This window comes from Muscardinus avellanarius (genome assembly GCF_963383645.1).
Source record: "Muscardinus avellanarius genome assembly, chromosome: 4".
NCBI classification, from domain to species: domain Eukaryota; kingdom Metazoa; phylum Chordata; class Mammalia; order Rodentia; family Gliridae; genus Muscardinus; species Muscardinus avellanarius.
Window position 1 is genome coordinate 148,621,895 of NC_137789.1, and position 12,795 is coordinate 148,634,689.

The 12,795-nt window shown below is 42.9% G+C and overlaps 1 protein-coding gene across 1 annotated transcript in view; it reads right to left on the minus strand.

Moving 5' to 3' along the window:
• The window catches only part of SHTN1 (shootin 1), a gene marked incomplete at both ends in the record, with an annotated part of 126,045 nt that overhangs the window by 89,494 nt on the left and 23,756 nt on the right, over nt 1-12,795 (minus strand). Inside the window, one exon of the mRNA XM_080694619.1 lies at nt 10,353-10,405. Within this exon, the coding sequence (XP_080550745.1) occupies nt 10,353-10,405 (53 nt within the window). The remainder of the gene's footprint in view (nt 1-10,352; nt 10,406-12,795) is intronic.

Here is a 12,795-nt window from a genome sequence, read left to right on the forward strand (position 1 = left end):
AAAAGGGGCTGGGGATGCAGGTCAGGAGTAGAGCACCCCGGGATTCTACCATTGTGCCCCCCAAAACCCTGAATTTTCTGGAAATACAATATTTACTAAAAGAACCATATAAATATCAAGCCCAACTTAAAGTTATATTAGATCACTAACATGTCAGGTAAATATATTGGGATTTCATCTCATTCTATGTTCCTAATTTCAAATCCTAATGACTAAAAAACTATAACCACTGGCAATTTGAAAAATCCAAACTGTCTGATGCCAAAATCTAATGCTTCCTATTCTGCTGGTGAGCAGGTAAAGTGGCCTAACGAAACGCACGACCCTGTGACCCAGCGATACTACTTCTATGGATAGATACCCGGAGGAACTTCTAGCAACGTGTGCAGGACGAAGTGTACAAAAACGTAGCTTCAGGCCGGGCGTGGTGGCGCACGCTTGTCATCCCCGCGCTTGGGAGGCGGAGACAGGAGGATCGCGCAGGTTCGAAGCCAGCCCCGCGCGCTGGCTTAGGAGACCCTGTTTCCAAAAATAAAATAGGTCTGGGAGTGTAGCCCGGAGGAAGAAGGGCTTCCAGGAACCCCAGTACCACCAAAAAAAAAAAAAAAAAAGTAGCTTCAACATAGAGGAATCTCAAAGCCCATTTCACATTCACACAATACACTAGAGAACAGTGAAAACAAATAATAAATCTGTGCTATATAGTCAGGCGTGGTGGTGCACGCATGTGATTCCTGTACTTAGGAGGACTGCAGGTTCCAGGACAGCCTTGGCAATGCAGTGAGCCTCTCAGCAACTCAGCGAGACTCTGTTTGAAAATAAAAAAATAAAAAGAGCTGGGGTGTAGCTCAATCTCCAGTACCAACAAAAACCAAAAAGAGTACTATTAATAATGTTAAGTAAAAGGAGGAGCAGGATATATCAAATGATATCTCAATCACACAAAAATAATTCATATATTATCATATGTATGTGTTTCATGATATGTAAGTATACTTGAAAACATAAGAACATGAAAATGAAGGAATAAATGTGTAGGTTATGACAGCAGTTGTACCCTAAGAGGGAGGGAGGGGCATGGGGCTGAGGATGAAAGGCACAAAGGTTCTCCCATTTTCTCTGCAGCATTCTCTTTTTAAAAAAATTTCTATTTTAAAACAAGCCCGATTAATTATGTACAGTGGGCATTTATTGTATTATTTTCTGCTTTTCTGTGCTTTTAAAATATTTTTTAAAAACATAAAAGTAAGCCAGGCATGGTGGCATATGCCTGTAATCCTAGTACTTGAGAGGCTGAGACAGAAGGATTGCAGGTTTGAAGCCAGTCTCAACACAGTGAGGCTCTCAGCAGCTTAGCAAGATCCTGTTTCAAAAGAATAAATAAATAAAATAGCTGGGCATGGTGGCACACACTTGTAATCCCAGAACTTGGGAGGCTGAGACAGGGGAATGGCACAGGTTGGCGCTGGTTCGAAGCCAGCCTCAGCTACTTAGTGAGGCTCTCAGCAACTTAATGAGACCCTGTTTTCAAATAAAATATAAAATAGGTCTGGGAGTATAGCCCAGAGGTAGAAAAGCCCCTGGGTTCCATCCTCACCACCATGAATAAACAAATAATAAATAAATATAAGACTGAAGGTATAGCTTAGAGGTAGAGTGCCCCTGGGTTCAATCTTAGTGCCAAAAAATGAATGAATGAATGAATGACACAGCTAGTTCAGTGACCCCTTTCGTTCCTGAAGAACCAGTGAAAGGGGAAGCAGTCTGTGTTGACGTGGGTGACCCCACCTTGGCAGGAGTGCATGAAACAGGTACATGTCATGTAGCAAGTGCTACGTCAGCAAAGGTAATTATCAAATTCTGACTTAGTCCCCCAAGAATGAGTCAGGCTGGGCCAGAGATCATTGCTAAAGGAGAAGGCATTGTTTTCTGTAAAAATCCAAATTAAAAAAAAAAAATTCTAACACAGTTTTTAGCTCCCATTTAACAAGAAAAACTACATTTATCATCTTCTTGTGTTCAGAATTCTCAACTCCAGAATTCTGGATTCTCATTTAAGCACCCCCTGCTGAACCAGACTACAGATTAACCTTAAATTGCCTTTCTAACTACCGTGGATTACAGTATAACCTTTAATTCTATGAGACTGCTGGCCTGCTGTTTCAGGAATGCTCCTCTTGTTTTCCAGATTGGGCTTCTGTCTGCTTTGGACTTACTTCCCCATTCCTCCTGCCAGTGCCCCTCCCCAAGCTTCCCCCACACACACACACACACACACACACACACACACACACACACACACACACACAATGCACAGTATAGTTTAAGGCACAAAAAGCTCATTTCTGGCTAGACTCGAAGGCCTGAGTCATGATTGCCAAATATGTACCTGGTGTTTTATTTTGGAATTACTTTTCCATCTCTCAATCCAGTATTTCTGAAAGCTTTAGACACCCTGTGGAAGCTTGCCTTCATCTAAGAGTGAGAGAGTGGTCCTGACTCGATGTCACCTGGGTCCCATCGAAAGGCATCAGAAATCTACCGAATTCTCGCATGACGAGAATGTAAACAAGGATGGCACTCTGCCTAGTCAGACCTAGAAAAGGCCACTGGTGCCACCACACAGTGGCCACCAGGGCAATCCCCAATTGCTGGCCACTAGCAATGGCTCATACCAGTTACCCAGAAGAAAGACTTTATGTCCAAGCTCTCTGCTCACAAGGCCCAGTAGACAGGCCCTGGTTAAGAATAGTTCTCAATATCAGTCTCGGTCCAAAATGCAGATAACCCGCTTCTAGAGCCCAGCTCACACTAACCCTCTAGTTACCACCAATAGATTCACAAGCTGTCTCCCAGCCCCAGCTGTGTTCTATCTGGGGTCTTCATATTGCTTTGCTTTCTATTTTCTGCAACCACATTATGATAGAACTGGCAGCCACAGAATTTACCATCTGCTATGCTGAAAAGGGTGTGCGTTGGGGTGGGGGGGTTTACACATGCTGCAAATACAGCTCACTTATTCCAAACCAGAACTGTTCAAAATATGAAGGATGCTCCCATTCACTTAGCAAGAATCCACACACCCACTCATTCCATTTTAGGTGAATCCGCAAACCTATCTGGCCATCTTTCTCTCATTCTACAAACAGGGAGCAGGTAAGCAAAGATTATGGGTCTTGGGGGAAGAGTGTCTCCTCTTTAGGCCGCACAGAGGCCCCGCACCCAGCCGCCCTCTGCTCTGCCCTGCTCTTGCAGCTGCACCATCTGTAAAAACGGCTTCTTTTTGTGTTGAGAATTACTCATGGAGTCTTTGCAATAGCAACAGATGTTCCCGGGCGCACGTCACTTAATTATGATGCCCGATGATTCGCTGCAGCTCCAGGCTGGGGTAGAACCCAGCGGCCTGAGCACTTGCGGGCTTGAGCAAGCTGGAACACACGACAGCTACTCTGGTTTCAATGTGGGCTCTTTGTGGAGTGGTGAATGGACCAAAGGTTGGCCTTGCTGGTTTTGAAAGCCTTAATATCAGAAGCCCTGGCTATTGTCCAGACCTCTTCCTGGAGCCTCATCCAGGCAGATACCTGGCTACTGAAGCCAAACCAGGGTCTGAGAGGCGCTGGACGCCTGATTTGCACAAGAAAGTCCTTCCAGTGTGAACCAGCATCTTCTCTACCTGCCCCTACCCCCAGGCCCATGTGGCTCAGCGGGGCCTGTCTGTCTGTCTCCCCTACCCTCTCACCTATCATCCAACTACTGCCAACACTAAAATGTTCCCTTGCCAGGGCTCAGTAAAAGTACAGATAACTGATACAGACATCAAGACAGCTTTGTGTTTTTGCTCTGTGTATATTTTATGCAGGGGGGGAAAAAACCTCATGGTTCTGAATTGTGTCCAACTTCAGCTAATGTAAGCATTCATTTTTATCTCCCTGGTAGATAAATGCAATGGAAGGTGCTACCTAGAAAAAGGACAGCTTGAGAGCCACAAAGTCTGTGCACGCACTGCCTACACACACCATGAAGAGGGGGGGCACTCAACACAAATACCTTAGAGCTGACAGAACTAAGCCCCTGCACAAGTCTCCCTTGTGATCACTAAAGGTCTCTCCTCCCTCTGAGGACTGAACAAACTCATACCACCCCTCTGTTAAGCACTGGGGGAGTACGGTGGGAAATCTCACACAAAAATTATGATCTACCACAAAGACAGAAAATGAGACAAGCAATTTATAAGAACAAGTGACATGAGAAATACCGCAGTATTACAGACACACACAGCAGCGGTAATAACACTAAGCCTAAGGAGGTTTTAACCCCACACCATTTTTCTCTAAGTTCTTTCTTTTAATGTCTGAGTACCATGCTTGAACATTTAAACCTGCCCAGCATCAGAACTGTGCATATGTACCTTTGTTTTAGACTCCTTGGTGATACAGTGAAAGGATCATCAGGACCCTGTACTTGGGAGGCTGAGACAGGAGGATCACAGGTTCGAGGACAGCCTCAGGAAGTAGTGAGCCTCTCATCAACCTGGCAAGACCCTGTTTCAAATAACAATAATGATAATAATAATAATAATAGTAATGTAGCACTAGGGGTATAGCTCAAAGGTAGAATGTTCCTAGGCTCAAACCCCCATATCACACAGATACAAAATATTAAATAATAATTAAAAAAATAAAATAATAATTGACAATTCTATCATACCACCTACATAAGCCTGGCTATAACTCAACTGTGCTTTCTGGGCCTCTACACGCTCATCCTTAAAGAATGCGATACATTCAGTCAGTCCCACGAGGATGGAATTCTTTTCACTCTTTCTTTTGGTGTTCTTTCTCCCAATTCAAAGTTCTTTCCCTCCAGTTTTCACCGGCAATAAAGAAGTAGTAGCTGCCCCCCCCACAGCTGTCTTGTAGCAGTCTCCAAATTCGAGGTCTTGTGTGTGAGATGGGAACGTCATCGGAACTGAGCTCCCTGCTCTTTGTTTCTGGATAGATTGCTGTTAATAAGAGACTCGTTTTCACTCTCAAACTGCTAAGTAATTACTTTCTCTCTGGCACAACCACTTGCCACTCTGTCTCAAAGAAACTGCATGTATGTGGATGTATTATGCATGAATAGTTAGCATAATGGATGCATATCTTGCTCTTTAAAGTGGCTTCTTTATTGATTTTTTAAAAATAAAATACTTTGGGACCTTCACCTCTGAATATTACACAAGAGGAAGAAATGTTAACAATAGACCATGGAGCCAACATGCACACACTATCCTCTATCTTGCTTCTTGAAACCTAAGTCTTGGCAAGTGTCCGTCTCAGTCCTTTTTCATTTATTGTTCCCAACAGGCTGACAGAGCGGCCGGATGCGGGGTTCCGGGAGCTCACTCACCCAGCGGCTTCTAATCAGCCACTTAGACATTTATGCATTTCAAAACTCCATCTCTGAACATAATATTAAATGTAAATAGTTACTATTTAATGGCAGACATTCTTCTATTATATAGGATTCCTTCTTTTTTTATGTACACTCCACACACACACACACACACACACACACCCGCCACCCTCATGTCACTTGTGAAAGCTATTCCATTCAAAGGTCCACGAGGCTTCCCCCTCCATATGGGGGTGGGGGGACCAAGCGATTATGAGAAAGGTTCTGGGTGAGTCAAGAGAATGCCCTTCGATAGGAGAAGAGTGACTGACATTTGAATATGGCGACTGCTACACGAGCAAACGGACATGTTCCATCTGGTTGATTCCAAAATATACAGTCAGCTACGTTCCTATACTCCCAAAAGTTAGATTCAGAAGAGTTGCACACTCCAGTGTGATAGGCTCACTGTCTTTTTCACATACTACTGATGAGGTCACTTAGAAAACAGGCAAAATAATAATAGGGAAGAGAGGCAAGTGGCACCCTTTCATAATGCCCACTTTGATGCTCAGAAGCACGAAAATCTCAAGATCTCTAATTTTAATGCAATCTGCACCACTTGCTTAGATCCTATTTACCATTTTGATAGTCATGAATATTGGTTAATAAGTGGTAACAAATATGTAAGAAATACGCAGATGGTTTATTACCAAAGGGAAAAAAATAAAGTTAATTCTGATTGTGAGAGTTACAAAAGACCTTACAAAAATGAACTGACATAGAAGTCAAACCTAAAAGGCTACCAAAAGTTTTCACACGGGAAAGAGCAGGAACCTTGTCTTTTTGTTCTTTTCCCATTCCACCACGGAACTCTAGGCCCTCGATATATAACTGTTCATTATCTTGGTATTTGTCAACTTGTCTATGTCCCTCAGTAGTTTTAACTCCAGTAGGACTTATATGTATTTTTCTTTATACTTTGGTGCTCAGAAAGTATTCAAACAAGTTTGTCGTTTGAAAAAGCTTTCTTTACAACCTCAAACAGAATCGAATTTCCATCTTCAAAATTATTGGTAAAAAACATAAAATGGGTCAGCCATCAAGGCAAACACCTATAATTCCAGTATTTGGGAGGCTGAGACAGAAGGATTATAGATTGGAGGTCAGCCTCAGAAACTTAGCAAGGCCATTAGCAACTTAGCCAGACCCTGTTTCAAAATAAAATAAAATAAAATGGGGCTAGGAGTGTAGCTCAGAGATAGAATGGCCCTAGGTTCAATCTCTAGTACCAAATAAGTCTATTAGTCCGTCAAACAAACAAACAAACGAAAAAAAAAAACACTATAAAATGGTCAACATCTCATTGTTTCTAAAAAGGGAAAACTGCAAAACACACACACTCTCTCTCTCTCTCTCTCTCTCACACACACACACACACACACACACACACACATACACACACACACACCACACAGAAATTTTCTGGCACGAGATTAATTTTATATTTAAATTTCATTTTTTTAATACAAATGGATAGATGGTTAAGGCATATGATCTAGAAAAGTATTGACTCTGACAGTATGCTATGGAAAATTCACGCGCGAACAATAAAGAATAAAAACAGGACCTTTGTGAAAAAGAGCCAATATGCTCCCGTCAGTTTGCCTGGCTTGTAAAAGAAGAATGTAAGCTGGCATGGTGGCGCACACCTGTAATCGTAGTATTTGGGAGGCTGAGACAGGAGAATTGCAGGTTCAAGGCCAACCTCAGCAACTTAGTGAGACCCTATTTCAAAATTTAAAAAAAGGGTTGGGGTGTAGCTCAGAGAAAGAATGTCCCTGGGTTCCATCTCTGATACCAAATAAGAAGGGAGAGGAAGAGGGGGAGAAGCGGGAGGCAGAGGGGGAGAGGGGGAGGAGACAGAAGAGGAAGAGATGGTGACGCTGAGGTCAGAAGACCCAGGTTTGAATCTAAACTCCACCACTAGCTACTTACGTGCCCTCAGGCAACTCGCTCCAGGCCTAGAATCAGGAGGAACTATTTCATTTTTGAGACAGGTTCTTGCTAGTTTGCTGAGAGCCTTGCTAAGCTGCTGCAGCTGTGCTCAAACCTGCGATCCTCCTGTCTCTGCCTTCCAAGTACAGGAATTACAGACGTGCACCACCACGCCCAGCTCATAACAGCTTCTTAAAAAACACAGCCCCTCAAGCAACTGCCTACCCTGAAGAGCACACGTCCTGCCACCTGCCTCAACAGAGAGGCCGCCCGTCGGGCCAGAAGGTCCTACCCAAAGGCATCACATCTATGGCCTCTTCCTACTGATAAGGTTCATGGCTGGCAACAAAGATAGCCCCCCGCCCCCCGAGACGTGAGGAAGAGAGAAACACCTGGCCATTTATTTTTTGCTCCCCTTATTCGTGTCAAATTTCCCTACATCAAATGAACGATGGCAAAAGAAGCCCTCCTTTGGATGGCTATCCCTGATGGATTTAACTGTCGGGCGTGGGGTCGTGAGAGAAAGATGGCCGCCTGCATTTGCTGATGTGGACAGGACAAAGCTCACCCAGCCAGGCCCGAGAAAGTGCTTTCCCAGAGAAAATGGTGTCCTCCATTTACCACCTCCGGAACTAAAGCTGCTTTTACTCATTCTCTGTTGTATAAAAGGCTTTCATTATATGCTCCCCGCCTTTGTAATACGGCCCCCCTTTTGGGGACAAAATCTGCAGTAATAAGCAAGCTAGTCTTTTAACAGAAGGTAAACAGAGTGCGGGGAACTTAAAACCACTCTACTCTGTCTTACCAACCACACGGCATTCCTTGCTGCTTTCATTTCCTTTCTTCCCCTTTCTGTTAATAGTTATTTTTAAAGAATTAGGACAGAAGCAGGTCAATAATGCCTACAGGTGTTACAAAAGTATTAGGCCGTGCGCTCTGTACAGAAGCGTGGAAACAGTTAATGGGCTGAGGTAGTGCATAATCCTTCTTTTACCAAATGCATTTCACCTATAATTCAACTTGCGTAGCAGACGGTTTACTTAAAACCTCACTGCAGAAAGCGGCTCTTGGTTAAACAGCCATCGCCACCACCGAGAGGTGTATACAGCACCTCCTATTTTAGGGCCCTGCTAGGTCTACAAGTGAAGAGGAAGAAAAGAGAAAAGATCATTTTAATTTCCTCCCTCTTCCATGACTGGCTTTCATCATGTCTTTCTTTCCCCGTCCCTGGAGGCCTCGTTTGCTCTGCCCCCCATATCTTGTAGGTCAAGTCAAACGGTCCCCCTGAATGGCCCCTTCCAACTTTGCTTGGCTACTCTCCCACCTCGGGCCAGGAGCAGCTATGAAAGAGAGTCAGTCGGCTGGTAACTTCTAGCTTCTTTCTCCTCCTACAGCCGGAGGATGGTTGAGGATCGAGCTGTCTTACCTAAGCATCGCCCAATAAATCTGCTTTGATGTTATCAGGCATCAGGGACCCAGGATCCAAGCACAACCTCTCCAGCTGTTTATATCCTCAGGACATCTATGCCTTGGGATGGTTATGGTGACAGAATTAGAAATACGCCAGACTATTTTTGTGGCGGTCTTACCTTATGACAGATAAAAGCTTCCAGCCAGCTTCTATCATGGATATTTTTATCACTCTACCTAGTATGCCCCGATTCGTATGAAAGGAAAGAACTTTCACAGACCTCCAAAGATTCGTTTACAAAAGGGCAAAGGAGCCTTAAAACTGGGTGACAAATAATTATCTACAAATCCATTACAGTATGCTTTGAATTGGAGCACTTACCCTTAAAATCACCAACATTACCACAGCTGTATAGGTGGCAAATTTGTATGTGTGAAAAAGCGAAATATAATTTTAAGAACCCAATAAATAGTACCAGATATGCCACAAATTTTGCAAATAGCTTACTGCCAATTTTTATTATACCTCTTACTCTGAAATTTTAAAGATGAGGCTTCACAACTGATAGCAGTGATAACTAAACTCTTCTTTAATAACCATCAAGAAATTGTTTTAATTTTCTAACAGGGACATACTGCTTTGAAATATGTGGCCTATGAAAAATGTAGTTGTTGTTTTTTAAAGTAAATTCTGTTTATATCTAAAACCGAAATGGATAGTACCATTTCTTCTCTTTTTTTTTTTTTTTTTCATTTTCTATTTAGTTCTCCTACTTTTCTGACCTTCTATTTGTCCCCTCCATAAATTTACCAGGAAAATTTTATATATGTACAAAATTATATATACATATATACACAGACATATTCATTCTCCAACAAATACAAATACATATAAAATTTTTTATTATTTATATATATAGATTTGTAAATATTTACTGATATATATAGATATATGCTCACCTGATACATATAGCTATGTGGATATAGCTATAGATATCACCAAACATTCACCAATCTTAAACAGATATTTTAGAGACAAAAATGATAGTTTGTGAAGGTCAATAGAATTTAATTACTTAACAGTTAAAAAATAAAACTGCCAGAGCTCCTAAAAATATTCACCCGGCTTTCCCTCTTCACAGTGGGTGCTTCTCAACTTCTAGGGTGTCGTTCACATAGACAGAGGGAGCAAATACACACAGGTTTATGGAGGTGTCTGAGCTGAGCACCCATGGCTAATTCCAGAGAGATCTCTCCAGGATTCGGGTGTCTAGGTCCCAAAGGTAACTGTCTCAGGGCCTCCGACCTCACCCCCTGAGGCCCAGCTCTGACAGCCGGGGAGGACAATCCGCAGGACTCGCTGCACGTTTGGCTGTGCAGTTAATCTCCCAGGGCTGCGCCGACTGCGGCATGCCTGCTATTCTTTACCATCTGGAGCCTGGAGTTGATATTCGCTGGAGAAGGGGGGGACCCTCATTCACATTTAACTGAAACTGGTGTCTGAACAATGCGCTGCGCCGCCTGGGCTTTCACACACGTAAGAGAAGGGGAAAGGGGAAAGTACAAACCTTCTCCTTTGTTTTCTGGTTCTCTGCTCTGAGGTCTTCATATTCGCCTATTGCTAAAAAAAAAAAAAAAAAGAAAATAGAAAAACATTGTTACAACTATGGAAAGTTTACTGTGGGAAAACCTGGGAACCCAATGGGCTATTTCCTAGGTTGAGGTGGGATAGAGAAGAGGCCACTTTTTTTTTTTTTTTTTTGGTGGTACTGGGGTTCCTGGAAGCCCTTCTACCTCTGGGCTACACTCCCAGACCTATTTTTACATTTTTATTTGGAAACAGGGTCTCCTAAGTCAGCCCGCGCGGCCGGCTTCGAACCTGCGCGATCCTCCTGTCTCCACCTCCCAAGCACGGGGATTACAAGCGTGCGCCACCACGCCCGGCATAGAAGAGGCCACTTTTAAGAAGAAGGATGAAAACAAGAGTCTAGCAGATGTGAGCCCACCACGCTGAAGTTCAGTCCCCCCTGGGCCCTTAGGGTGGCCCACTGCCAGAAGTGACCTTAGGACACCATCCCTCCTCCTCTGGTGCTCAGCACTCAGTCCAGTGAAAGGGTTCAGGTAGTTTCCTGAAGTTCTCCTGGTACTAGGAGCTGGAGGTGTTACAGTTGAAACACTGATGTAGAAACTGGCCTATAAAGCAGGCCTCAGTGCCACCCGGTGCCACAAGTGTGCTTTATCCAGAGCAAAGAGTTTCAGGCAAGAACAACTAATGCTGGGCAAAACTGGCAGTCACCAAGCCACACCCAGAAATCTGTCGGACCCAACCAATTAAGTTGGGAATATATGTAAACTGGATATATTTCCAACCATGTAGGGAAAATAGTTTCCTACTTAAAATCCTCCTATTGCTAGAAAAAAACAAAATAACCTGACTCCTCTTCATTGAGCTTCCAGCAAAAACACCATCCTTAGGTATCTTTGCAATTGGGAATAGGAAGTTTGGAGCGATGACCTAAGATCAGTTACACAACGAAACATCTAAAGTGAGCTGAGAACGACTGCCCGCGCCATCCCTGCGCCAGACTGGAACCAGAAAGCCAGAATCACTAGGTTGGACTTTTACCTTTGCAAAATTCAATTAGAATGTATCTACAAAGAAAGCCTCAGTTTTTTCTAAAGCAAAACAAAACAACAACAACAAAAAAGATAAACACAGCTTCCTATTTCTGTAAATAATCTGAAGAGAGAAATAAAAAACATCTCAGTCAAGTGTGGTGGCACATGCCTATAATCCCAGTACTTGGGAGGCTGAGACAGAAGGATCAGATTCGAGGCCAGCCTCAGCAACCTAGTGAGATCCTGCTTCAAATATAAAACATAGGACAGGGCTGGGGGTGTAGCTCAGAGCTAGAATGCCTCTGAGCTCAATCCCCGGTACCACTAATAAATAAATAAATAAATAAATAAATAAATAAATAAATCAGGTATAGTGGCACACATCACCTATAATTTCAGTACTTGGGATGCTGAGACAGGAGGATCAAAGGTTAGAGACCAGCTTCAGCAATCTGGAGAGACTGTTCCCAAATAAAAAATAAAATATGGCTGGGGCTGTGATTCAAGTCCCAGTACCATAAAAAGAAAAAAAACTTAAATCTGAAATCAGTGGATCAAGAACATCCCACACAATGATATGGTCATTAATTCCAGAAATGTATGATTATAACCAGTAGAGCAAAGAAGAACCTAGAAATAAACAATGTGTGTGTATGTGTGTGTGTACGTGTGTGTGTTACTGGGAATGAAACCCAGGGGCATTCTACCTCCAAGCCACACCCATAGTCCTATATATTTATTTATTTTTATTCTTTCTTTTGAAAGAGGGTCTACTAAGTGGCAGAGGGCTTCACTAAGTAGCTGAGGCTGGCCGCAAACCTGGGATCCTCCCATCTCAATCTCCCAAGTACTGGGATTGCAAGCGTGCGCCACCACACCCGGCTAGAAAAAAACAGTTAACATGGTAAAGTGCATGCTTTATCTCCTCCAATAGCAATCTAAAGAGTTCGGAAAAACCGCTGTGATGGCAGCGATGAAATATTAAAATCTAATTTAAATTAGCAAATGTTTACAGGATTATACCACCAATGTCCAGAAGTTTTATTAGCACCCCATGAACATAAAGTGAGAATTAATGAACAATTTTATTGAGTGAGTCCACACACATCCCCAAATCCTTGAACATTAAGTAGCCCCAAAATTAGTTCTAAATATACACATGTAAGGATGTAGTTATTTTGGAAAGAATGACGTTTTCAACAGAAATAATTTGATTGACCATAGAATTAAGCCCTTTGTATTTCAGATCCTCATCAGTCCCCACCACCCCTGAGTAAAAACTAAACTGTCTTTGGATCTGAAAAATCAATGAGATGTGGCCCCCTTTTAAACAGAAAGAAAGATAAAATAAGAAGGTCTACAAATATGCACTTACGCCATGAGGCAGACTGT